Source organism: Canis lupus, chromosome 13 (genome assembly GCF_011100685.1).
Source record: "Canis lupus familiaris isolate Mischka breed German Shepherd chromosome 13, alternate assembly UU_Cfam_GSD_1.0, whole genome shotgun sequence".
NCBI classification, from domain to species: domain Eukaryota; kingdom Metazoa; phylum Chordata; class Mammalia; order Carnivora; family Canidae; genus Canis; species Canis lupus.
In genome coordinates this window covers 4663554-4689531 of record NC_049234.1, presented here as the reverse complement: position 1 = coordinate 4689531, position 25978 = coordinate 4663554, and the positions used below count along the sequence as shown (strand labels likewise).

The window sequence follows — 25978 nt, the reverse complement described above, 5'->3', positions numbered from 1 at the left end:
ATCTTAGGTTTGGGGGCGCTTAGGTGGCTCAGTCAGTTAAGCGGCTGCCTTTGGCTCAGGTCATGATCCCAGGGTCCTGGGACTGAGCCCCACATCAGGCTCCCTGCTCAGCAAGAGCCTGCTTCTCCTCTCCCTCTGCCCCACTCCCTGCTCATTCTCTGCCTCTCTTTCCAATGAGTAAATAAAATTAAAAAAAAAAAAAAGAGGGCACCTGGGTGGCTCAGTGGTTGAGTGTCTGCCTTTGGCTCACGTCATGATCTCAGGTCCCTGCAGGGAGCCTGCTTCTCCCTCTGCCTATGTCTCTGCCTTTCTCTGTGTCCGTCATGAATAAATAAATATATAAAAAAAATCTTAGGTTTGAATTCGGACTCTAACTCAAAATCTGTGAGATCTAGCAAAGAAAGCACTAAAGTCCTTTGCCCCAAGCCTCCACAAGTAGCATGGGACCACCAGTCCTCCCGGCACAAACAACACGGGGAAGGGGCAAGGCAACCGGTACTGATAGCGCTGGCAGGATGGCCTCTAACACTCAATAAATGTCGAGTGAATCTGTTATCTGAGCTCTACCCTAGAGGAGAACCAATAGATTCTGAAGCCTTGAAACAAGGCAAGATGCGGAGAATAGGAAGAATGCTTTCCCAGGAATGGTAGCTACCATGGACAATATAAAAAGCCCAACACGGACCGAAGCTCAGAGACAAATTGCTTTAACATCATACGACATACACAAACTCTGCCTACCCCCACCACACACATGCAATTACTTCCTTCTAACCTTCAGACTCCACAATGTCATGGACCTTTAAATTCCCAGATCAAACACAGGTGAAAAGAAGCTAGAGGCACTGGTCTAGGATTCTGGGTACATGTGCATCATGTACCGGGCACCATTTCAAAGCACTACACGCGCAGGTGGGATCGCTTTCACAGAATAACAGTCTAGTTATCCCCATTCTAGGAAGGAGGGACTGGGCATGGAGACCACAGGACTAATCAGTAGCAGAACTAGGCTTGGGCTCCACAGCTACAACCCAGGCACCCTGTGTCTCTCAGAGAAATTATAGTGAAAGTCCTGAATTCCAAACACACATTATGACTTTAAACTTGAAACAATCCCTACCTACCCATGTCAGAACAATATTACAATCCAGGTAAAATGTTAAAGTCATCATGTGGGCTTACCAATCCTTTACTTAAGTTGTCAAAACACATCCTCCATCACAGATTATGTCCATTGTACAGATACCAAGACTCAAAAAACACCTGCAAACAAAGAGAACCAGAATTTTCTGACACCAAAACCAAACATTTTCAGCTTCCTCTTATCCAAAGGAAAATTGAAAATAAAATCTGCATTCTTAACATGTCTTAAATTTAGAACTTTGACAGGGAACTTGGGAGCATATATCAAAACTTTAATTATACCCTATGTCCTACAAACCCCACGTCCAGGATCTCTCTTACAGAAATACTAATACAAGTAAAGATACCCGTAGGAAAAAAAAAAAAAAAAGATACCCGTAGAAGGAGGTTTACTGCAGCAGTGTGTGTTATGACTGAAACAAAAAATAACCTGAATATCCAACAAGTCAGCTATATTGTAGCAGAAATATATGATGGAAAACCATGCAGCCAGTGGAAAAAAATGATGTAACTCTAGATAGACTGACATCCAGAGATTTTGGACATTACTAATAAACAAAAAAGTAACAGGATATATGCAGTTTGATCCTACATTTATTTTAAAATAAACTACGTTTGCATGTGTATAATATATATGCTGTGGAAATATAGAAAAGGGTCTACAAGAATACATGCCCTTGAGAAGAAATCTGGGAGGCAGGAAGGGTCATCTCTCATTTTTTACTTTCTAGAATTCTGAGTACGTTTGAAGTTAACCTCTTTTGAAAAAAAAAAAACAACAACAACATAAATGTTTGAAGTAAAAAGGATTTATTTAGGAGGCTAATTTCTAGAAGAAATAGGCATAGTTTAGAAATGCCCTTAAAGGGGATCCCTGGGTGGCTTAGCGGTTTAGCGCCTGCCTTTGGCCCAAGGCGCGATCCTGGAGTCCCAAGATCGAGTCCTGGGTTGGGCTCCCGGCATGGAGCCTGCTTCTCCCTCCTCCTGTGTCTCTGACTCGCTCTCTCTCTATGTCTATCATAAATAAATAAATAAATAAATAAATAAACAAACAAACAAACAAATAAATAAATAAATAAATCTTTAAAAAAAAATGCCCTTAAAACAGAAACTTCCTTCTTCCATCTGCAAGCCTGGGAGGGCAAAGGAAAGGTAGCACTGCCACAAAAACCTCTTTTAGAAGCTCCTTCAGGATGCTAAACTAAGTCATCCATTTCAGAGATTTTTAAAACAAAGAATGCCTCTTTTCAGATGATGTCATAAATGATATATAGGTCAAAACGAAGGCTTTTATAATTAATAAATCTTAGAAAGGAAGTATGTAAAAAAGACACAGAACAAATGACTGAAGCTACACAGTTTTGCTACACTTTATTCCAAGTTGGCCCTACTTCCTAATTATTTGAGGGAACTCAAAATCTAGTGTCCAAATGTAAATGTCCATCATATATTGAAAAATAATCTTTACATTTGTACTGTGACCCAAAATTGGCACACTTAAATCATATGTGAGTCAGACCCTTGATACAGTGGTCAAGTGGTCAACCCTTGATACAGAACAAAATCCGGGAAGCGGCATAGCAAGTCAGCTATGCTCTCATTTATTAAACTCTCAAACTGAACTATAATCTTGAGAAGTTATACACACCACAATACACCTTTGCACAGGTAATTTTATTATCTCCTGTGGGTGTCAACAGTGCTCACAGATTGTAATTTGAAACATTCAGAAAGCACATACCTGAATATTATCACATTTCTTTACATCATGATTCAGTAACTATTAGACAGTTATGTCTGCTAAATACAGTGAACAAAATGGTATAAACATTTACCATTCCCTTGTAAACAAGGCTTTTGTGCACAACAGTAACAAATGGAATTAATGCATACCAGAATATCAATAAAGAAAGACCTTCTCTTTAAATAAACTATTCTGTTTATAAATAAACTCTGATTTTTTTTTTAGTACACATTTACAGACCTGATCAATAAAAAGAAGTAAGATACCTATTTTCCTTTAAGAAGAAAATATTGAGAGATGGACCACTATGGAAGAACTCACCTAGGAAAGGGGGGCAGAAGCAAGCAAAGGACAATAGAGAGTTAAAAGTACTGTCATACTACAACCTATATCTGTTAGAATACACCAACACAAGGACAGGATTGTCTGGGAAGGAGCTCATTTTTACTTGAATTCCAGCAAGTTGCAATCAATCTTGTAGTACACATAGGGGTAGTATTCCTGTTGACTCAGGTTTAAGCCCGGAATATCCATAGGAGCCTACAGAAAAATCAGACAATTATCCAATTGAGTACTTACAGAAATCAAAAAAAGAAGAAATTAAGTATTACCATCTACCTTCTTATTGAAAACCTACTCTGAGCTAAGTTTATGTGTTTATGCTAATTTAATCTGAGTTAGGCATTATTACTCCTATTTTGCCAGTTAATACAGTGGGTAGTGAAGCCAGATTTAAGCACTCACTGACTCCAAAGCCTGAATGTGTTTAACCAGGACCTTATGATCCTGTTTTGTGCATAAGGCATAAAATTACTTTTTAAATCTCAGGCTTGAGATATCGAGTTTATCAGACACATGGCTTATTAAAATATTGAACAGAAGTAAACTAAGCATACTTTAATGATATCACTTATTATTTACATGTTTTAAGAATATACTGGTAGGGGGCAGCCCTGGTGGCGCAGCGGTTTAGTGCCGCCTGCAGCCCGGTGTGTGATCCTGGAGACCCAGGATCGAGTCCCACATTGGGCTCCCTGCATGGAGCCTGCTTCTCCCTCTGCCTGTGTCTCTGCCTCTCTCTGTCTCTCGTGAATAAATAAATAAAATCTTAAAAAAAAAAAAAAAAAAGAATATACTGGTAGGAAGGGCACCTGGATGGCTCAGTCAGATGGGCATCTGCCTTCAGCTCAGGTCATGATCTCAATCTCTTGGGATAGAGCCCTGCATTTGGGGTCCCTGCTCAGCAGGGGAGTCTGCTTCTCCCCCAGCCTGCCCCCACTCATGCTCTCTCTCAAATAAATAAAATCTTTAAAAAAAAAAAAAAAAGAATATACTGGTAGGAAATTGAGTATCAAATAGTTGAACCTTGTATTTTATTGACAATTAATGAAAACCTAGAAAGCAATTTCCTGCATTTTCTTCTATCAAAAAACCTGTTTCACAGGTTCTAACTAATGCAAAAGTAAGATACTACCATCCTAAAGTGGAAAATAATAAGATATTTGAAATTAAAAATATGAACTAAAAGCCCACTACAATTTTAAATGGCAATAGCAACAACACACACTTTGATTATACTCTTTGTTTGAAAAAAGATATAGGGCAGCCCTGGTGGCGCAGCGGTTTAGCGCCTGCCTTTGGCCCAGGGCACGATCCTGGAGATCCTGGATCGAGTCCCGCGTCAGGCTCTCTGCATGGAGCCTGCTTCTCCCTCTGCCTGTGTCTCTGCCTCTCTCTCTCTCTGTGTCTCTATGAATAAATAAAATATATATATAAAAAAAAAGATATAAATACATCACTTTAGAAAAATGGTAGTTCCCTTCAAAACACTCCTCTACTGACTTCACTACTTGTACCGAATACAATCAAATTAACTACTTATTTTCTTCTCTGCAATTTGGTAAACAAGTAGTATCACTGGTTGCTTCTTTATTTCTGCAGCTATAAATATCTGATCTATAGCAAGACAATGACTGGCTTAGAAGCAAAGCACCGCTCTTAACTAGTATAAAACAGGGTAAACAATGTAAATTACTTGCTATGCTTATCTAACAAATTGAGAACCTCAAAGTAATTTTAAAAAAAAGATTAAAAATACAATATTTACTATCCCCTTTCCATTCTCTCCTTCCAATAATTTTTTTCTGAAATTCATTCCAGTTCCTACTTTACAAAGGTGCCTAGTAAGAACTTACATCAATAATAGCTGCCGCACTGCTGTCTAGGTGTTTATACAATTCATATAATACTTCTCTTAGTTTCTTCATTGTTTTCTTATTGGGCTGAAGTAGCATTGCTTGGAAGTTCACTGGCAAACCATACCTTATAAGGAAGCAAACATATAGTATATAACACAAATATAAACATATAAAGAGATTTTCTTTTCAAAGCAAATATTCTCATAGTCTTCTTTAATCACAGTTAACAGAGACACGGCATCTCATTTCAATGACCACCTTTACAAGTTCAACTACTATACAAAGAAACTCAAATCTTCTCTGGTCCTCACTCCACTAGAAATGTTTCCTTAAATGAGAGCCCATTGTCTACTAGGAATTACTTTTAATTTTTCTTCAATTTTTAAGATAATATATGAATGCCCTCAGGAAACAGCAATAATATATACACTTAGAGGAGACACCTTCACAATAAGGAGCAACATAATTACTCATACCTTGAAAAGTCCATGAAATGTATAAATAGCATGGCTGCAGGTAAGGATTTTGAACTACTTCTAATATGAGCAAAATGTAAAGAGGATCACAAGATGATTGAGATTTTTAAGTATCTCAGAATAGTAAAATATTTCAGGTCAATACAAAACAATGATGTCAAATAAATCATCAGTATAGTGTGTACCAAACTACACATAAAGTATGTAAAAGATCTTCTTTTAAATAAGCACTAGTGGGCAGCCCAGGTGGCTCAGCGGTTTAGTGCCACCTTCAGCCCAGGGCCTAATCCTGGGGACCTGGGATTGAGTCCCGAATCAGGCTCCCTGCATGGAGCCTGCTTTTCCCTCTGCCTGTGTCTCTGCCTCTCTCTGTCTCTCATGAATAAATTTTTTAAAAAAATCTTAAAAAAAAAAAAAAGAACAAGACTAATATAAATGTCTGATACAATCTCTGCCTCATGGTGTCCCTTTGGTTTTTCCACATCAACTTCCCATTACTGGACTGTGTGCTGTAACAAAGAGGTCTAATGCAAAAAGATCTATAAACTCTTCAGTTCCAAGTTTTTCAAGTAACTTTCTTTACCTTAAAACAGACTCAACAAAAACCCTCAACGCTTTCACATGAATCCATGCAATAAATGCCTCACTGAAATTTACTTTCAGCCACCGTACAAGTGGTCCCTATAAAAAGGAAAAAAGAAAACATCACCACAAATCTGATCTTGAAAATGGCAATTAGAGATAAACTAAATATTTTTAAAGGAGCAACCATTCAATAAGAATATACAGAATTAAATCACATAATAATTCACTTTAAAAATGTTTCATTATTCTCATTATCTTGGACACTTGATCTTAAATAAGATTAAAAAGGTCAGCAACTACTCTATAACCTCAGTAGACGTGAAAATTCATGGAACCTCTTCACTACACAACAAAGTTATACATTTTAATATATATATAAACTAATACAAAATATAGATGTGCTCTAGGTTTGAAAACCAAATTATAAAAACCTGAAGTTACACAATACATTTCAGACATTTAAAACAGAATTCAATGTACAAACAACTTCTTGGGAACAGGATAAACAGTTACGTAGTAAGTCATTCAATACATATCCCTAGGTCTTAATTTTTTCATCTATAAAATCAGAGATGTTGATCTAGATCCCTTAATCCTCTTCATATTCTAAACTCTTAATGATTCTACTACATAAAATAACTTCTCTTTGAACTTAAAATATTCAGTATTATTTACAGTACTAAATAAAAATACTCCTTTAAAAAAACAGATTTCAAAAAAATTAATACTGCCTCTCAATACATAAAAGACGTACATGATCAGTTCAGCTAAGTTATTTAGATAACATCATTAGGCTCATGTGATGTACCAACCAATTAAGACAAAGTGAAAATCTCTGGTTAAAGTATCTGTTCTGGGCAGCCCCGGTGGCTCAGCGGTTTAGCGCCACCTTCAGCCCAGGGCCTGATCCTGGAGACCTGGGATCGAGTCCTGCATCGGGCTCCCTGCATGAAGCCTGTTTCTCCCTCTGCCTGTGTCTCTGCCTCTCTCTCTCAAATAAATAAAATCTAAAAAAAATAAAAATAAAAAATAAAGTATCTATTCTTTAAAAAGGCTCTGGACCTTTTAACAAGTTGGTTTTATTGGTCAGGGTTAGTTTTCTCCCAACTGAGAGGATATGGTTTATAAAGTACTGACAATTTGCTTCTCTTGCATCATAAGAGAAATAAATATTCAACTCATTCGGGTTTCCCCTTCCATGCAAGTTTCTAGTCTTCACAATAATCCAGCACTTAAAAATAACAAGGAAATTGACACCATCTTCCCTTGTCACAATTCCATGCCCTTCCCCCATTTTGCCTAAAACATAGTAACTCTCCAGTGGTTTAAACAGAAATTGGTTCAGTATGATTGCAGCATTAAAAAAATTTGCCTCAAGAAAATGAAAATTCTTACTGAAAAGAAGTACTATTTAATTAAAATAATTCCTCACTATAGAGGCATTAACACTGCATTTAAAATTAATTCCTTATATGGACTTAGAGTAATTAATTTTAAGGTATGGACTTCAAGATAACTATTCACAGATCTAAGTTTTGCTTAGAAAAAATTCATTTTAATAGAAAAAATAACTAAAATCAAATGTCTTAAAAGTAAAATCAGTTTTCTTCTCTTTTAAATAAAAAGGAAATAGCAATACTGCTTTTTCTTCTGCTCAACACTGATAATACTAAATATTAAGAACACATACAAACTGCTTTTTCTTGTCAGTAGAAAGCCTGTTCATTTCTTCTTTATCTGCTTTCATCTCCTCTTCATTATACTGGAAGTCACGAACGATGAATCTAAATTTGGGGAGGGAAATACAAATTATCTGTGCTGTGTCTACAGGTGATCTAACAAATTAAAAAAACAAAAAAATAATCATCTTACTTGTTTTCCCTGGCTTTGTGTCTGAAGTCATCAACCGCCTTCCTAAACAAGGTGACATTACAAAGGTAACTGTCTTGGTCCTCTGAGAGAACACTGTGGAGAGAAAGAAAGGTCCACTTAAAGCTTTCTGTTTACTGCTCTCTTTCACACTGAGGGCAGAATTCATGAAACAGGAGGAGGAACAGGAAGATATGGTAGCCCTTCCCAAACCACCTCAATGCTAACCACCTGTACTGCCTCAGACACTGTTTTTATTTATGATGTCTTAACAGCCCTATGACATTTACCACTTTCTAATCCAACAAAATCCAACATTAATTCAAGTAAAATGTTCAAACTCTAAGAACCATGTTTTTCAATCTATCAGTGCCAGGCTAGCTGAGGCAAAACCAGTAACTAGTTTATTCCAGACTCTTCCTGCTTCCTCCTTCTCCTCCAGAAACCAAATTCTCTCTACCTGTCTCCAGCCCAGCCCCCTGAGGTCTGGTTCACCCTCTCTGAGCTGCCAGTACCTCCTACCTCAGATCTTTCCTTTTCTCCCACCACATCCTAACTCAAAACCAAACAAATGCAATAGTCTAAATAACCTCTGACAAAACACACTTTCATGCATCTCAGGGGTTCCTCCTAGGCTCTAGAAGATCCCAGTGACGTTAGAACTTCTATCTAGTTATGAGTCTCATTGGACATCACTGGAAAGTCCTTTCCAAACACAACTGTAGGGAGATTTTAACTGTGGTATAAATTTGTAATACCCTGGGGAAAAGCTGTTTGGAAAGACAAACTGTACAGTTTATGTATACTATACTTCTCACTTGGCCTTCAAAAGCTACCTACAGCTACTTATGTAGAGAATCCCATGTGGGAGGTCTACAAAGCTATACACTGAATTGTTCAACAATGATGATGTTGGGACAGAAATATCACTTAATGGGGGGGAGGGGAGTCTCTTTTCCCTTCTATCTTCCAAGTATCAGGTTGTTGTTTTCTGTTTGTTTGTTTCTTTATAGTTTTTATTTACAATGTGGTACTTCTGAAATCAGAAAAAAATGTTTTACAAACCTGAGGGAGTGCTTGTGGAATTCAAAGATACTTTACTAAATATGGGGGAGAAAAGAAAAGCAAGTTTAGTTTTTCCAAGAAGTCTAAGAACTGCCTGGTTAGCAGTTAATTCAGGTAAATTCAGGAGGTAACTAAAATACTTAATGGCAGAATAGCTGTTAAGAACTGAAGCCACCCTGGCTCTCAATCTACCTTCTCCAGCAGCAGGACCAGCAGACACCTCTAGGAGAACTGACCACTGTCATCACTCAGCTACTCTGAATTTAAAACCTCTAAACTTCCTTTTCAAAGGTGCCCTCTTGGGGCGCCTGGGTGGCTCAGTCAGTGAAGTAACCAACTCCTGATTTTGGCTCAGGTCATGATCTCAGGGTCACTGAGATTGAGCCCCATGTCGGGTTCTGTGCCAGGCATGGAGCCTGCTTAAGATTTTCTTTGTCCCTTTTCTCTCTTCCTCTTTTTTTCCTACAGCCCTCTCCCTCTCTTAAACAACAACAACAACAACAACAAAAAAAAAAAAAAAAAAAAAAAAAAAAAAAAAAAACGGTGCCCTCTCTGGTTGGCTCAGTCAGTAGAGTACACAACTCTTGATCTCAGGGTTAAGAGTTCAAGTCACACACTGGGTGTAGAGATTACTTAAGAATAAAATCTTAAATCTTAAAAAAATAAATGATAAAATCTTTTAAAAGCTTAAAACTTAAAAAATGAATAAGTAAATAAAAGGTGCTCTCTCAAAACTATTACTCTTAGTTCTTGCTCCTGGTGCCTATCAAATCCAAAGCAAGGCAGCTACCAAGTGGACAGAATGCCATAAAAAACCTTTAATGATCTTCAGGTCTCCCAGGCTTAACTCTGTAAAATGCACACTGTGATCAAAACAAATCCAAATCCAACCTGACAGGCTAGTGCAGACCCCTATAATACTCCTCCACTGTCACAGTTATCTTTTAAATTAACGCAGTACTCTGCCATTTTAAAGACCATTTCAAAAGTATTTGATGTTTGACATGGCTCTATGACAGTGAGCAGGGTGTCTATTATGCAGGCTCCTTTATCATGTAGAGACCTGGGTCATAGCAAAATTGTCTGGCTTATTCAAAATCCTCATGGGGAAAGAAGCCAAGATAAAAATTCAGTCTTATTTTATGACTAAATCCTGCTGTGCTACCTTATTAAGAAAAAATAAATAGAAACTATTTGCTTTTCCTTCCTATACCTAGGAAAGGTATTTCTTAAAACATTATAAAAAAACAAACCATGAGTCCTTGGTATAATGGACTTTCAATTATGTAACATGTACTAAGCCTCTATAAATGTACCCTGCTCTTGCTACATATTAGGAATAAAGCTAAGACAATGTAGTTTGCTGACCTCAAGGCAGGGGTCTAACCAAGAAAGGAGACAGAAACAAGTAATACAATACAGAACTGTAAATATTATAATAGAAGATATATGTAACATATTGGGGCAAAAAGGGAATAAATAACTATCTCAGGGGACATTAAGGAGTTTCACAAGAGCAGTGATGTCAAGTGGAAGTCTGAAAAACAGGCAAAAGAGAGAACATGCCAGTAGAATCCCACAAGCAAATGCATACAGATGTGGAATAGCATGGCGCATTTGGGGCTCTACCAGAAATAAGCAGCTGGAACACAGAGTACAAGGGGTGGGTGTGTATGCATACGTATGTGCCAGTAGTAGATTGGTACACCACGAAAATGAAAATGGCAGCAATGCAGGAGAGTGATGAGAGGAGGAAAATACTGGAGATAAAGGAGACCAGCTAATGGCAATTACAATAGTCCAGGCAAGAGATGGGAACCTAAACTAAAGCAGCGGCTGTAGCTACAAGGGCAGGGCCAAGAGGGGACAGGGGGTATAAAGTCAGTGGAAACATACGAAGTTGTTGGTATCTGACCATTTTTGACCTACAAAACAGCAATTCCATATGACTCAACCAAATGCTACTGGAGGTAGAAATAATATAGCTGTTAGATTGGGTCATGGGGCGGGGGGGTGGAGAGAGGGAGAGGTAAGAGTCCAAAATAGCTGATTACCATGGTCTGGTTTGATAACTAGGCAGAGGTTGCTGCCACACACTACATGAGATGAACACCTGAGGCTGGGATTGGGGGCTGGTGGGGGGGGAATAATGTCCTATTACCTGTGGCACAGACACATACAGTGCCCAGGAGGAAACCAGGTGTGGGAGTCTGAAACTACAGGGATCATGAGGCCACAGATGGAGATTTCGGAGTCCCAAAGCTGCAGGTGGAGATCAGAGCCCAGGGTGTGGCTGAAAAATGCGCTGACAGAATACTCTGTCCCACTAAGACAGAAAAGCCCAAGTCTAGCCTGGCCACAACTCAGACCCACACTAGATTCTCTCCAGCTCACTCAGGCAATTTAGGCATAGAAGCTGGCAGACTGAATTACAGATTAATTGGGGAAGGGAGTTTGCAAGAGGTCACAGGGGCCAGAAATGACGGTGCAGGCAAGACAACAGCTAAAGTGATGACTCAAGACTCCAGGCTCAGCAGGAGAGGAAGCATGACTTGAGGAAACCAACAATGTCAGTGCAAAGGGTGGGGACTAGAGATGGACAAGGTCAAAGAGCAGGTTCTGGGACGCCTGGGTGGCTAAGTGGTTGAGCTTCTGCTTTCGGTTCAGGGCATGATCCCAGAGTCCTGGGATCGAGTCCCACATCGGACTTCCTTTGAGGAGTTGCTTTTCCCTTCTGCTTGTGTCTCTGCCTCTCTCTCTGTCTCTCATGAATAAATAAAATCTTAAAATCTTAAAAACAACAAAGAGCAGGTTCTATAACAGTGGAAAAGATGGAAAGCAGGCTCTGGTTCAAGAACTGGATTTAAAGTTACAGAAGTAAAGCCTTTTAGAGGTCAAGGGTAAAGCAAGAGAAGAGCCCACAAAATTCAAGTGGAGGTGATGCTTTGTGAGCTGCAGGAAGCCAAAGTTGGAGGGATTTCAAACCAAACCAAAACCAGCAGCGACCTGAAGTGACATGAGACCAAGACAGAGAAACAAAATGAAAGCCAGAAGGAGAAGAAAGAGGCAAGAAAGTGCCATCTTCTTATGATTAAACATGGACTTGGAACCGTGCCTGAAAGGGAGTTTAGTTTAGCTTAACACAGGATGCACAAGTTGGACTAGGTTCAAATAAATGACCACAAAACATGTCTTCCTTTAGTTCTATTGTTATGTAGTAGTAGTAGCACCATCTTCATACAGGCCTAACCAGGCCTGAAGGAAGCAGCAATGTTTTCCACACATTTCATGGCATTTTCAGTCATCCAAGTGAGTAGCTGTGCTTCTGGAGCTCACTAGTTCTGCCTGCTGCTTCTGATTTCTTAGCTCTGTCCTAAAACTCAGACCTGCAATCTTCCGTCCCCTAATTCATCTTCCTATGTCACTGCTAAGGCAGCTCTTCTGCTTTTCTTCATGAAAGTTATTTTTACAACCCCCACAACACAAGGGAACTTTTCTCTGCACAATGGCTTGTACAGTTTTTCTTAAGCTTTCCTAGTGAGGTTCCTCTAGCTCCCTGACCAAAAACCTCTGTGAAGCACCAATGTGTTTGTGGTACTTTCCAATAACACAGAAAAGGCACAAGTTTACTAGTGATGGGACCTGGTCAGACTCTCTTCACAAGTAAAAGTAGACAGACAAAAAGGAAAGTAGTAATCCTGAGTACAAGTGAAAAACACCTCTCTCTGAACAGTTTTTCCAACAAGAAGCAGAAGAGCAACCCAGACTCCACTTCTTTGGCCATAACTTTGCATGGCATTTACATACCTCCCTACACTTATCCACACAACAAAGATAGTAGAGTTCAAGCTGTCCAATAATTTTAAGACTTAAGTAGAATATTTTACAAATAGCTGGATTCTAAGCATTTTTTAAGTGAAATTATTTCCTTCAGGTTTGAAGACAGGATTCTTCTACCTCAGAATTTCACTTTCATCTTCACTGCACTCAAGACTAAGGACTCAAGAGCCAAAAAGCAACAACTGAAAGTATTACTACTTACAAAATGACTTAAAAATGAGGCACTTAGAACAATTACTAGCACAAAGCAGCTATTCAAAAGTGTTAGTTGTTATGATAAGCAAAAAATCCAGCATCAAGTCATAGAGATCTTTCCTGAACAGTGGACAAAATTCCAATGTAGCCCACTATCGCCTGTCTGCCCCACACAAGTGAACCATCCTCTTCACAGTGCTGGTATAGCTGTTGTTCTTGTGGACTAAATTTAAATAGCTAAACTTTCATGTCAGTGGTTCTGAATGTCTCTGAACTGAGAAACAGGTACAACAGTGGTTCTCACTGACTGGTGGTCAGAGAGCAGTAATTCATCATTCAGAAGCTGAGGCTGTCTACAATGAACTCTTACCGCTCAGAATTTTTTCCTTTAAACTACTACAGTGATGTTCAAGAGATGTAAATCTCTAAAGTAGTATTTTTTAAGTCTTTTCAAAATAAATCTGAAACTTATCTACACACCACTTCCCTGGACCCTAGGTCTGACATATTACAACCTGTGAGGATATTCTGTATACACTGGGTCCTTGGGTCTCCTCCTTCCCCTGCCTCTCAGACATAAAGTCAACCTCTATGGCTTTAACATCCTACAGAGTACAGAGATAGAAGAAGTTGTTATTTGTTAGAATAAACAGCTTCAGTAGAAGACTAATATGAAAAAAAAAAAAAGAAGACTAATATGAAGACACAACCTTAGTCTTCAGTTCACCATGTGAGGGGCTGGTGTGAATGGAAGGCATTCCCCAAAACGGGGGGTGGGGCGGGGATTGTGATGAGCAGAGGTTTGTGGTTTAGTTCTCAAAAAAAAAAAAAAAAAAAAAAAAAAAAAAATCCACATCTGTGAAACTATGATAATCGTATACTGTATATTTTATATATCTTATCAAGCCTTAAAATAGCCTCATAATGTGTACTGGGAAGGTGCTATGCTCATTTTATAGACAAAGAAAATGAGGCCCAAAGAAGGTAAATGACTTACCCCGGGTCACATAGCAAGTTGGTAGCAGAACCAGCAATAGAACTCAGATCCCTGGGTCCAGCACTCTTTCCATTATACTAAGCTACCTCCCATATGACACAATGAAACTGGAAAAGAAAATATTTCATGGGCCTAACCTTACTAATACCACTTCTTTACTATCTGCTATATCTTTCTCTCACCACATGTTGCCACCTCTTGAGGCATAGCCATACAAAAGATTCCTGGGGGGTGCATATACACTGTATTTAATATTTTTTCAAAGAACTTCTAGTGTGAATCTAATACAGAAAAAAATGACAAAGGTAGTGTCAACAGTATAAGCCCTAACATTAAAATAAATACCTGACTTTTAGTCCTAACTTTGTCATGACACTTACACAGTCAAATGCAGCCATATGCCTTGGGCAACTACTCAATTCTTCTGTATCTTTACTTCTTTAGCCACAAGAATAACTGCTCCAACACTTCTCGGAAGTGTTGTAAAATCAAATTAGACAATGTATATCAATCCATAAATTTAAAAACACTTAATACAAGGGTTTTCTTAATGGAAAATATAGGTTAGGCTGAATCTATGCTCACTGGAAAGTGATGGTGGATATTTAGAGATCAACACGGCACTCTAGCAGCCATTTTGGTACACTTCCTTTGCAAGACAAATGAATTATACATAGACACATAATGATTATACAATAAATACTGAATGAAGAATTTTCAGAAGGTGGCACAGCATGGCAGAAAAAGTACCACACCAGTGACCGGGGTTCTAATTCTAGTCCTGCCATTAGTGAGATGTGTGACTGGGCAACCCACTTCACCCCTGAGGCCTCAAACTTCTACATCTATAAACATGAGGCAGTCGATTCGACTGTAGAGAGTCCCTTCCAGGTCTATAACTGTGATAACTAGAGTTAAAATAACTTATTTATAAGGTGAAAGATATGGTCCTGAAATTGTAAATTTTCTACAAAGAAACGATAAAGATACTTCCCAACCCAATATTCCAGCTATAAAGAGGAAATCTAGGAAAGAAATGGGTTTTTACAGAGTACTACTTACTTGCTAGACCTTGGAACTACCATTTCAGCTAGTGTTTCATACTGCTTAATCCAGTCATTGTGGTTTAACCTGCAAAAAAGTACAGTAAGTACTAGAAATGAAAAAACATGTCTTACCTACTGCCATATCTAGAAGGAGAAAAAATATGAGAAAAACAGGACATTTGACTAAAGCATACCTCAAATCTATGTAACAACAACAAAAAAAAATCCAAGTTTCCTACTGAGAATGAATTTCAAATATAGTAACTGGTGAAGCAGGAAATGCAGTTCACCACTCTTATATCCAGTAAGTATTGCAAAAGAGGCACATCCTAGAACTAAGTGTGGAAAGGAAGTGAAGTACAGATTCTAAATGACTTTCAAACTTCAGAGTTAATACATATTACCTTGTTAAAAATAAATTAATTTAAATGCCATACTGAAATCCCTACCATTTCTATTCACTGGCTGTTATGAGAGGCTGGATCAAACTGTATTTACTAAAAGCACAGCATGCCAGGAAGCATTGAGTAAATTAAGTGACAGCAAACCATGCTGCACAGAACGTTGTACAACAACCACCTTCTCTAGAGACCAACGGTTTTGGGCGTGTGCGGAAAGACAGTTATGTTTGCAATATAAAGAACTGCAGTATTTGTAGACCAGATAGTGAATGATTCAACACATAAGGTACTCTAGGTCCTATGTTTCAATTATAATGTACAGAAGATCGTAAAAACTTCTGATTTTAAACACCAATTTTCAATAAAGACTGAGACAAATCTTTTATCTGAGCAAAGGTTATTTTCCTAATAGTATAAAAACACAGATACACAGAAATTTATTATAAATAATCAGTGCTCTAGTATTCTGCAATAAAGGGGCAAAAGCAGGAGTCAGATAATATTGTAGCTACAGTAAATTCAATGGGGGTGTTTTCCCACCCTTTCTAGGAGGTATCATTTTCCAATCCCAGCTTTTTAACGAGATAAAAATGGAGAGCACAGCAAAGCAAGAATTCATGCAATGATACTGTGAAGAATCTCCAAATCTCCCACCTCAGTTTGGATCCTCCAAAGATTCCCCAATAGCAAGACTTCAGTCCAAGTCAGAAGTAAAACCATTACCAGTGTTTCTCTCTCATACACACATACACACACACACACACACACGTATGTGCACAGAGTTCTAATCCTTTCTATGAGTGTCCAAAGGTTTCATTTTACCAAGATTAACTATAATCAAACGTTAACACAGAAGACCTACTCTAAAGAAGATTTCTTTTTTGGGGTGGGGGGAGTAAAGAAGATTTCAAAGGGTTATCTAATCCAGCAAACTATGCGCAGAGCCTGTTTTCATAAATAACGTTTTAGTGAAACACAGCCACATCTGATCTGTATATACTGTGTATGGCTGCTTTCAGCTACAACCACAGAGTTGACATCGCAGAGCTGAATAGTTGTAAGAGATCTTATGGCTCACAAATTGTGAGATATTAACTACATGGCCCTTTACAGAAAACCTTTGCTAATAACCCTTGACCTAATCTATCCTTTGATTCTTAAAGGGTTTCACTCATCTTCAACAATCATAAAGATTTTTCAAAAAGACAAAGAGCTTCCTAGTATCGAAAAATCCAAAATATGTACTTTAAAAAAATCTAGTAATTTAGTATTATTTAATTTTTAAATAAGCCAATTCTACTAAGCTGCTAAATTTGATTTGGAATCTCAAGTTATAATTGATGTCTCCGTTACCAAATTAAAAACTAAATTCTACTACATGTGCCATGAGTTGAACTGGTTGACAGAATGAATGACAAGGTAATAGTCCCTCTACAATTGAGTTCTATGGAACACTTCAAATTACAATATCAGATACTAATATTTTTCTTATATTTTAACAAGTAAAAAACTTTTGTAATTAAAAGACATACTTGGGAACTACGACCAGTAATGTGACGAGATACTCTGAATCAAGAACAAAATCATCCTTCTTCACAATTTCCGCTAAACTTCTAGTTAGCAAACTTCCTCTGAGGAATAAAAAAAAAAAATAATAATCAGGCTGATAATGCCTCCATAATACAAGTAAAGAAACAGCAGGCTAATTACATTCACATGTATATACTATATATACATCTTGAGAAACAGATTAATTTTAGTTAACATTTTTATTTATATGAAACCAAAATGTAGCTATTTCTCACTCCCATTATCAAAGAAATGTCAATATTTATCAAAATTTGCCTCTAGTATCTCCCTTTGTGTTTGCTTTAATTAGTGTAACTCAGCTCTTCTCTTGATTACATATATAATATCTTGACTGGACAAGTGTTATTCATTATATGCCAATTAAAGTCTATTTCATAATTATAAAATTATATCATCTAAGGACAACCTTTGATTTTCCTTCCTCTCCCTGGGTATCATCTGATACTAAGCAATTTTGGTTAGTTAACTCAATAATTAACTCTTCCAAATCAGTCTTCATTTGGTCTCCCAGTACATTTCATAATGAAAATGACCTGCGTTATTTGTACCACTGAAGGCATCCCACCAACTTTCCCTCTGGAATACAAATGCATAACTTGTTTATGCTTAAAGCTTGCAGTAGTCATACAATAAGATCAAGAAAACAAACATGTTTTAATTTTTGAAAACCTAACGTAAAAAAGCTAAACCTGGAAAACAGAAAAACAGATAAATTACACTGCAAAAGGATTCTTCAATTATTTTAAGGAGCAGGTAACTGCTATGTAATTAAACTATGATTTGATTTTAAACAGTTTTAGACAATTTTTCAGTAAAAACTCAAAATGTATAAAGGGATAAACTAAGACTCAACTCACAAGTTTTATGAAACAAGCATAATAAAATCAGCCTCACATCTGTTTTGACTAGCCCAAATTAATAAACTTTTCTCCATGAAGTAAACAAACACTGTTTTGATTACAGAAACAGCATAAACTGAAATTAACTAAACCCCAACAATAGCTCATTTAGTGCATGCTAGAATGCTCCCCCACTTCTTAAATTCACATATACTTAATATGCTTACGCATTCTTCCGTTCCAAATTCTGAAGATTTCCTTTCAAGTTATTATATGCGGATGCTCTAGATTTCAGGTCATTGTCAATCTGAGTCACTCCCTTTAAAAATGAAAAAGAAAAACAGGCAAATTTTCCTAAATCTGCCTCTACTAACACAAATAAAGTAGCTGTACCTGAACATTTACTTTAAAAAACACCACTAGTTGCTGATGTAAGAACTATTATTTAAAAAAAAAAAAAAAAAGAACTATTATTTTAAAAGCACAACTTGGGACCCCTGGGTGGCGCAGCGGTTTGGCGCCTGCCTTTGGCCCAGGGCGCGATCCTAGAGACCCGGGATCGAATCCCACATCGGGCTCCCGGTGCATGGAGCCTGCTTATCCCTCTGCCTATGTCTCTGCCTCTTTCTCTTTCTCTCTCTATCATAAATAAATAAAAATTGAAAAAAAAATTTTTAAAAAAAGCACAACTTTAAAAGTTCATGTTAAAAAATAACCTACTTCATTTTGAAACAACCTTGGTAATTTCCATATGAAATTTTTGTACTAAAAAAAAAAATTTTTGTACTAAAGATAATGTTTTAGACCACATATATTTTAACTACTGTTACGATATTACTTCTTAAACCATGTGAATGGAATCTAGGCCACTGGGTATAGATATTATTGATTAAAAGACTTTAAATTCATAAGGCTAAAGGATCAATTTCCAAAAGTAATAAACTACACAGTTTTGTTTTACACTATTCTTACACAAAATATTTTTGCGATCAAATTAAAATTGTGGTTGAATGTATTTATAAATGTTACAGAAGATGATTTTTCAAAATGAGGCCTAAAACTACTAACAATTTAAGGAGAAAATACATATCAGCAGATTTAACATTTGAAAAACTAGTTTCGACTTGGCTCTACCATTATTAGCTGTGTGCCCCCAGGAGAAGTCAATTCACCTCTATGATCCAGTTTCCTCATCTATACCAGTATCAGAAGATGATGATTAGATATTTGATAAGGATCAAAAGAAAATAAGGCTCAGTCATAGTAAGAGTACCACTCTGTATAATCAAATTACTTGTTTTCATTAAATTATAATGATGATTTCAGTTTTTAAATTCTTTATAAATCTACTCATTCATATTTAACTATAGAGTACACTATTCAAATAAAGTCATTGGGAGCCAGGAAAAAGTCTGTCCAAGCAATTTAAACCATACTTTTTCATCCTAGTCATCCTAGTCAGGTCATGACAATGTTGATGATTAAAAGGGCCTTGTCTATTGCCCTGTTTATAGTTTTAGGAAGACTTTTACATTTTCTCTCAATTTCAATGACTACAATATGAAAGGAACTCTTAAAAGTTCATGGATGAACTTCAAGATCTGTGTACTCCCTGAAACTGTACATAAACTCATGTTTACATAAATATAGGAATTTTTCTGGGTAGAGGATCAATATTGAATGTCAGAAGGCATCAGAGAACCCATAAAGTTTAATGTCTGAATCAGTACTGTACAGAAAACATGCTGAAGTAATCACTGTCACTTACCTGGATGACTGCTAAATCTTTAATAGATTCCAATTTCCTGTTCTACATAACTTCAGTTACCCTTAAAATTTGTATAAATAATAATTATAGAATTTTACAGTTTATTTTCTTACTTAGAGACCACTGATGCAATACTTAAGTTAGCCACCACTGACGCAATACTTAAGTTAGCCACTTAAATGACACAATTTGGATAACGTGTACAGCAAAGTGTTACACTTTTTAACATCTTTCCTTTTTGTAAAATTTGTACTAAGGGTACCTCCTATTTGTATTAGTCACATATCATTTACTTTGTCAAAACCTAAAGAATACTTTACAGCTAAATACTTATGAAATAAATAAATCAATGTGTCCCACTTGTGTCATTTTTTATCTTACCTTGGCAATTATTTCAGATATATTTTTCAGGGACTGCTTGATTGGATATTTAGCCATGTCCCACTGAAACCTTGTTATATAAGTAACCAAGTCAACTGAAATAAGGAAACAAATTAATTACTAAGAAGCAATAGACTGTGTATAGTTTTCCTACACAGTAATAAATTTTAACGCTGAAATCTGCTGAGAAAATCAGTAAAGACGTCATCATTGCTGGAGAGTCTCGATTTTAAAAATGTGGAACTATATTAAGTAACATGGATTAATAAACATTTTTACCTTGTAATCTGGCTGGATCTCTTCTCCTTACTCAAAATTTATACATATACATATTAAAATGCTCCTTCTACTTTGATGACTTAAAAAATGGAATATGCGCATACCCATGATTTGCCTCATATGTAGGAGAAAGAGATACAAAGATTAACTACCTCCAACTGTCTCTTCAATAAGCAGAATTTGACAAAAATATGTTCTTTCTTTGCCAACTTATCCAAACTGAAAATAAACCTATTAAAACCAGGTGATAATTGTTTGTAGGAGTCTACAACAATCTTCAAAACACAGATCCTTTCACATTCAAATGAAAAGAATAAAAAATGTAGGCGCAAAGAGACACTCCACAACTATTCCATTTTCGTAGCTAAGTCATTCACCTTATATAAGTCAATATCAAATCCTGAAACATTAGCTTACCTCCATTGGCCAACAGATTCTCCTGAACTTTATCTTTACTATCCTCCAATACATCAGCCATATATTGAGCCACCTTCTTAACCACCCTTGGGAGGGGGAAAAAAAAATCAACAACCATTTTCAGAAAAAAGACCTAAATTCCATGCTACACAATGAACACATTACAAACACATATGAATTTGAGTATATATGTTCCCATTACACATAGCTGCATAATATAGAATGGGCCATAATTTCTATGAATAATGCTTTAAGGATAAAACGGACCAAGATTTTGTTACATATGTTCAACTGATTAACTTGAGAGTTTTAAAGAACCTACATGCAATGTTAATTAAGTCTGGAAAGAAAGTAATGGGAAACTAGTGAGAAACATATATTATATGACAAAAATGGGTCAATGAATCTGACTGCGAGGACCAAGAACAAAGGACAGAGGCTGGAAGCTAACATTCACCAATTATATGCTTTCACTTAGAACAAAAGAGATCTGGTAGGCAACAGTAATGATGAAAAATGAGGTATTGGATTATTTATTCATTCACTATTTATTGAACATCTATGTTCAAGGAACAATGCTAAAGAGAAACCACTGTGCCATAACTACTGAAGCATCTGGATAGCACCTTCTCAAACCCTTCATTTTATGTTAAAGACACCAAGATATAAAGAGTTGGTAAGTGACTTCATCACAAAAAGTCAAAAGTCACAAAACTAGCTAATGGCAGAGTTGCAACTAGAAACATGGCATCTGGACTTTGGTGTTTTCTCCATTTCCATGTCTGCTTCTAGGCCTTGAGTGGGACACAAAAGCATACAAGACCAAAAAAAAAAAAAAAAAAAGAAGAAGAAGAAGAAAAGAAAAAAAGAATCACTTTCACATTGCTTAAAACCGAATTGGGAGAGTGGGAATCCCTGGGTGGCTCAGGGCGTGATCCTGGAGACCCGGGATCAAGTCCCACTTCGGGCTCCCTGCATGGAGCCTGCTTCTCCCTCTGCCTGTGTCTCTGCCTCTCTCTCTCTTTCTCTTTCATGAATAAATACAATCTTTAAAAAAACTTGAATTGGGAGAGATAACAAAAGACACAAATGACTAAATACAAAGCAATCTGTGGTTAAAGGTCAGCAGAGAATACCAAGTTACAGCAAGAGAAGCATAAAGGAAAAAGGGATCACTTCCAGCTACTGTAATCAAAAAAGCATGACTCAAGAGCAGGGCAATGAAGTACAGGAATAGTTCTAAAAGGATGATCAGATGGGAAGAAAGAACATTCTTGCTGCAGGGCACCCTTTAAGTCAAAATTGGGAGGGGCAGAAAAGCAAGGGCAGGATCCAGACTACAGAGAGCGCTATGCTGAGAAGGGGAGGTTAGGCTAGGGGAAGGTAGCCTGGGGCCATACTGCAGATAGCCTCTGAAGTCAGAGAAGTGTGACAAGGTCAAAACAGGGCTTTGGACACTTAATCTAAGGACCATATGCTCAATGTCAGGGAGGGTAAACAGACAAATTAAGAAACTTCTCCAAGGGATGCCTGAGTGGCTCAGTCAGCTGAACGTAGGACTCTTGGTTTTGGTTTAGGTCAGGATCTCATGGGTCCGTGGGAGGAGCCCCATTCCTGGCTCTGCACTCAGTGGGGAGTGTGAGAGTCTCTCCGTCTGCTGGTCTTAGATGCTTTTGTGTTCCTAATTCGAAAAAGAGTGCATGTGTGAGAACATGCATGCATGCTCTCTCTCTAATCAATCTTTAGAGAAAAAAAGAATTTTTTTTTCCAAAATTCACTTATCCCTTCAAAGGAGATAAGCCATTATTCCTGTATAATTTCACAAGCATCTTGTGAACAGAACCATTTGCTATGAACATGCAAAAATGCTCATATGTTTGCCACAGAAATAGTTCAGTGTAGAACTGCCTAGTGTCGAATTTATAAACTTAGTTTGTAATTCAGAACTTTCCCAATCTCCCTGTGCATCTAAGAGTATCTATATCAAAGTACACATGGTCACCTTAAAAACTGCTCTGATGATTACTTGATAAGTACTGTCATTTACTTCACATATGACAATGTTCAGACTTTAAAACTGAACTTTAAATCATTAAGCTTGAAAAAAAAAAAAAAAATCATTAAGCCACCATCTGTCAATTCTCCCAAGGTCTAACAACTACAAAATTTATAAATTCCTCGTATGTTTCAGGAAAACTGACAAAAGACAAGAAGGGGATAAACTGCACAGGTAACTTTTAATTCCACAACCAAATGAACTACACTTAGCCTAAATATTTTCCAGACCCCTCCCTAAAAATTGTGAGCAAATCTTACACTATATTCAGGACATTCCAATGACAATTTAAAGAAAGACCTATAGAGTCATCAAGGTGGTTAAAAAGGATTCAAATAATTAGATTCTCAGGGACCTCCCTTCTTCATGTCTCTGGCTGTCACGACCTGAAACTGTAATGAGGGGATGGGAGTATAGGGAAGATAATCACCTCAGGGATGCCAACTACAAAGAGTTTCCTCAAACATTTTCTCAATTAAAAATGTGTTATCAGGAAACCAAGTGATGACTGGTATCATCTATTAGTACTCTGAGAATATCATCAATAGTTATATTCACATTTGCCCTATAATGAATGTATGGAATTACTACCTGTAAAGTACTCTGTTACTTTTTCTATCATCCTTTTACTCATTCTTATTGCCAAGTGCCTTAGTCTACTGTAAACCTGTTTCCTAACCGGATTTTTTGCCTCCAATATTAAAGACCATCAGTACATGTTTAGGTCTATTTACTTACCACACGCTGCTCTGTTAAAAGGTCTCTCTGCAACATCAGCCTCTATTGCTCACAGACACTGCATTATGGCAGTTCCATCAATAAAGAAAAGCCTAATACCATACATGGGAAACTCTTCCACAAAGACTTCAAAAGTTCCCTTAAAGCTTCAATCAAATATATATTTCTAAATCAAATCAAATATATATATCAAAGCCTAATACCATACATGGGAAACTCTTCCACAAAGACTTCAAAAGTTCCCTTAAAGCTTCAATCAAATATATATTTCAAATATATATTTCAGATTCTCCAAAATTCTGAATTTTACAAAATCGTACCTATTTACCCAAACCCTAAGTATTTAAAAGCTCTGTATTCCAAGAGTCAAAGGATTGAAGACTGGTTCTGCCAATTAATCAAAATGCAAAAAGTGATCAAGGATCCCCTATCCATCTTCAGCTAAAATACAGAGCAAGTAAATTTCAGAAGTGACTAACTCTAGTTTGTTTTTTTTTTTTTTTTTTAAAGATTGTATTTATTTATTCGTGTGAGACACACACACACAGAGAGAGAGAGAGAGAGAGAGAGGCAGAGACACAGGCAAAGAGAGAAGCAGGCTCCCCGCACGGAGCCCGATATGGGACTCAATTCCGGGAACCTGGGATCATGACCAGAGCCAAAGGCAGACACTCAACCACTGAGCCACCCAGGTGTCCTGACTAAAACTAGTTTAGAAAAACGTTTTTTTACTATAATTGAATTTTAAACACAAGAGCATCACTATCTTCAATAAATGGCAATGGCATAACATTTTATGTACATAAATCAAAGACTTAAAATTGCTAGGATGGCAATACTCCCCAAATTGACCTACAAATTCAACACAATCCCCATAAAAATTTGAGCTGAATTCTTTGCAGAAATTTGACACGATAATCCTGAAATTCATATGAAAATGAAAGGAATAAGAATAGCCAAGACAACCTTGAAAACGAAAAACATTCTAATTTCAAAACTTACTACAAAGCTACAATAATCAAGACCATGTGGTACTGGCATAAAGACAGAAATAAGGAAATATAAAATAAAACTGAGAGTCCAGAAATAAGGTCCCACATTCATGTTCAGATGGTTTTCAGCAAGGATGCCAGGACAATTCAATGGAGAAAAAATAGTCTTTTCAACAAATGGTGCTCACACAAAAAAATGAATTTGGGACTCCTACCTCACATCATATACAAAACTCAAAAAGGATGTAAGATCTGGAAAACCTGAGTGGCTCAGTCAGTTAAATGTCTATTGATTTCGGCTCAGATGATCTCAGGTTTATAGGATTGAGCCCTGCATCGGTCTTCCTACTCAGCATGGAGTCTGCTTGAGATTCTCTCTCCCTCTACCTTTCCCTTGCCTACATTCACTCACTCTCTAAATAAAATTAATAAAATCTTAAAAAAAAAAAAAAAAGATGTAAGACCTTATGTAAAAGCTAAAACTCAAACTCATGGAAGAAAATATAGCTATAAAACTGTCACCTTAAATTAGGTAATGGTTTCTTAAACATGATATTAAAAACACAAGCAACAAAAAATAACACTGGATATTAAAATTAAAAATGTGGGATCCCTGGGTGGCGCAGCGGTTTGGCGCCTGCCTTTGGCCCAGGGCGCGATCCTGGTAGACCCAGGATCGAATCCCACGTCGGGCTCCTGGTGCATGGAGCCTGCTTCTCCCTCTGCCTGTGTCTCTGCGCCTCTCTCTCTCTGACTATCATAAATAAATAAAAATTAAAAAAATAAAATAAAATAAATAAAATTAAATTAAAAATGTTATGATTCAGGGGCACCTAGCTGGCTCAGTCGGTGAAGCATGTGACTCTTGATCTCGGGGTCGTGAGTTCAAGCCCCACACTGGGTGTAGAGATTACTTAAAAAAAATTTTAAAAATGGGAGGGGGAGCACCTGGGTGGCTCAATCAGTTAATCAAGCTGATTCTTGATTTCAGCTCAGGTCATGATCTCAGGGTCTGAAATCAAGCCCTGCAGTGCTCAGTGGGGAGTCTGTGCTCAGTGGGGAGTCTGCTTGAGATTCTCTCCCTCTCCATCTGCCCCTCCCCCTGCTTACATACATGCTCTCTAAAATAAATAAATAAATCTTAAAAAAATTTGTGCCTCAAAGGACAGTATCAAGAAAGTGAAGACAACCCACAGAATGAAAGAAAATATGTGCAAATCATATCTGATTAAGTGACTTGTCTCTAGAATATATAAAGAACTCTTACAATAATAAAAAGACAAGACAATGAAAAAATGGGCAAAGGGTCCAAAAGACATTTCTCAAAAGAAGAAACATAAATGGCAAGTGTAAATGTAT

At 37.1% G+C, this 25978-nt stretch overlaps 1 protein-coding gene across 4 annotated transcripts in view; it reads right to left on the bottom strand.

Moving 5' to 3' along the window:
• ATP6V1C1 (ATPase H+ transporting V1 subunit C1) overlaps positions 1 to 25978 on the bottom strand; it is a 59886-nt gene that overhangs the window by 15119 nt on the left and 18789 nt on the right. For 3 of the 4 annotated variants that reach the window (XM_038555253.1, XM_038555251.1, XM_038555252.1), the window contains 11 exons: positions 20834 to 20919; positions 20138 to 20232; positions 18216 to 18307; positions 17092 to 17190; positions 15175 to 15243; positions 8019 to 8111; positions 7837 to 7930; positions 6145 to 6242; positions 5083 to 5209; positions 3336 to 3427; positions 1183 to 1263 (listed from right to left, as the gene is read on the bottom strand). In XM_038555253.1, coding sequence (XP_038411181.1) covers positions 1194 to 1263; positions 3336 to 3427; positions 5083 to 5209; positions 6145 to 6242; positions 7837 to 7930; positions 8019 to 8111; positions 15175 to 15243; positions 17092 to 17190; positions 18216 to 18307; positions 20138 to 20232; positions 20834 to 20919 — 1015 coding nt within the window. In that variant the 3' untranslated portion in view covers positions 1183 to 1193. The remainder of the gene's footprint in view (positions 1 to 1182; positions 1264 to 3335; positions 3428 to 5082; positions 5210 to 6144; positions 6243 to 7836; positions 7931 to 8018; positions 8112 to 15174; positions 15244 to 17091; positions 17191 to 18215; positions 18308 to 20137; positions 20233 to 20833; positions 20920 to 25978) is intronic. The other variant, XM_038555254.1, reaches the window with a different exon arrangement.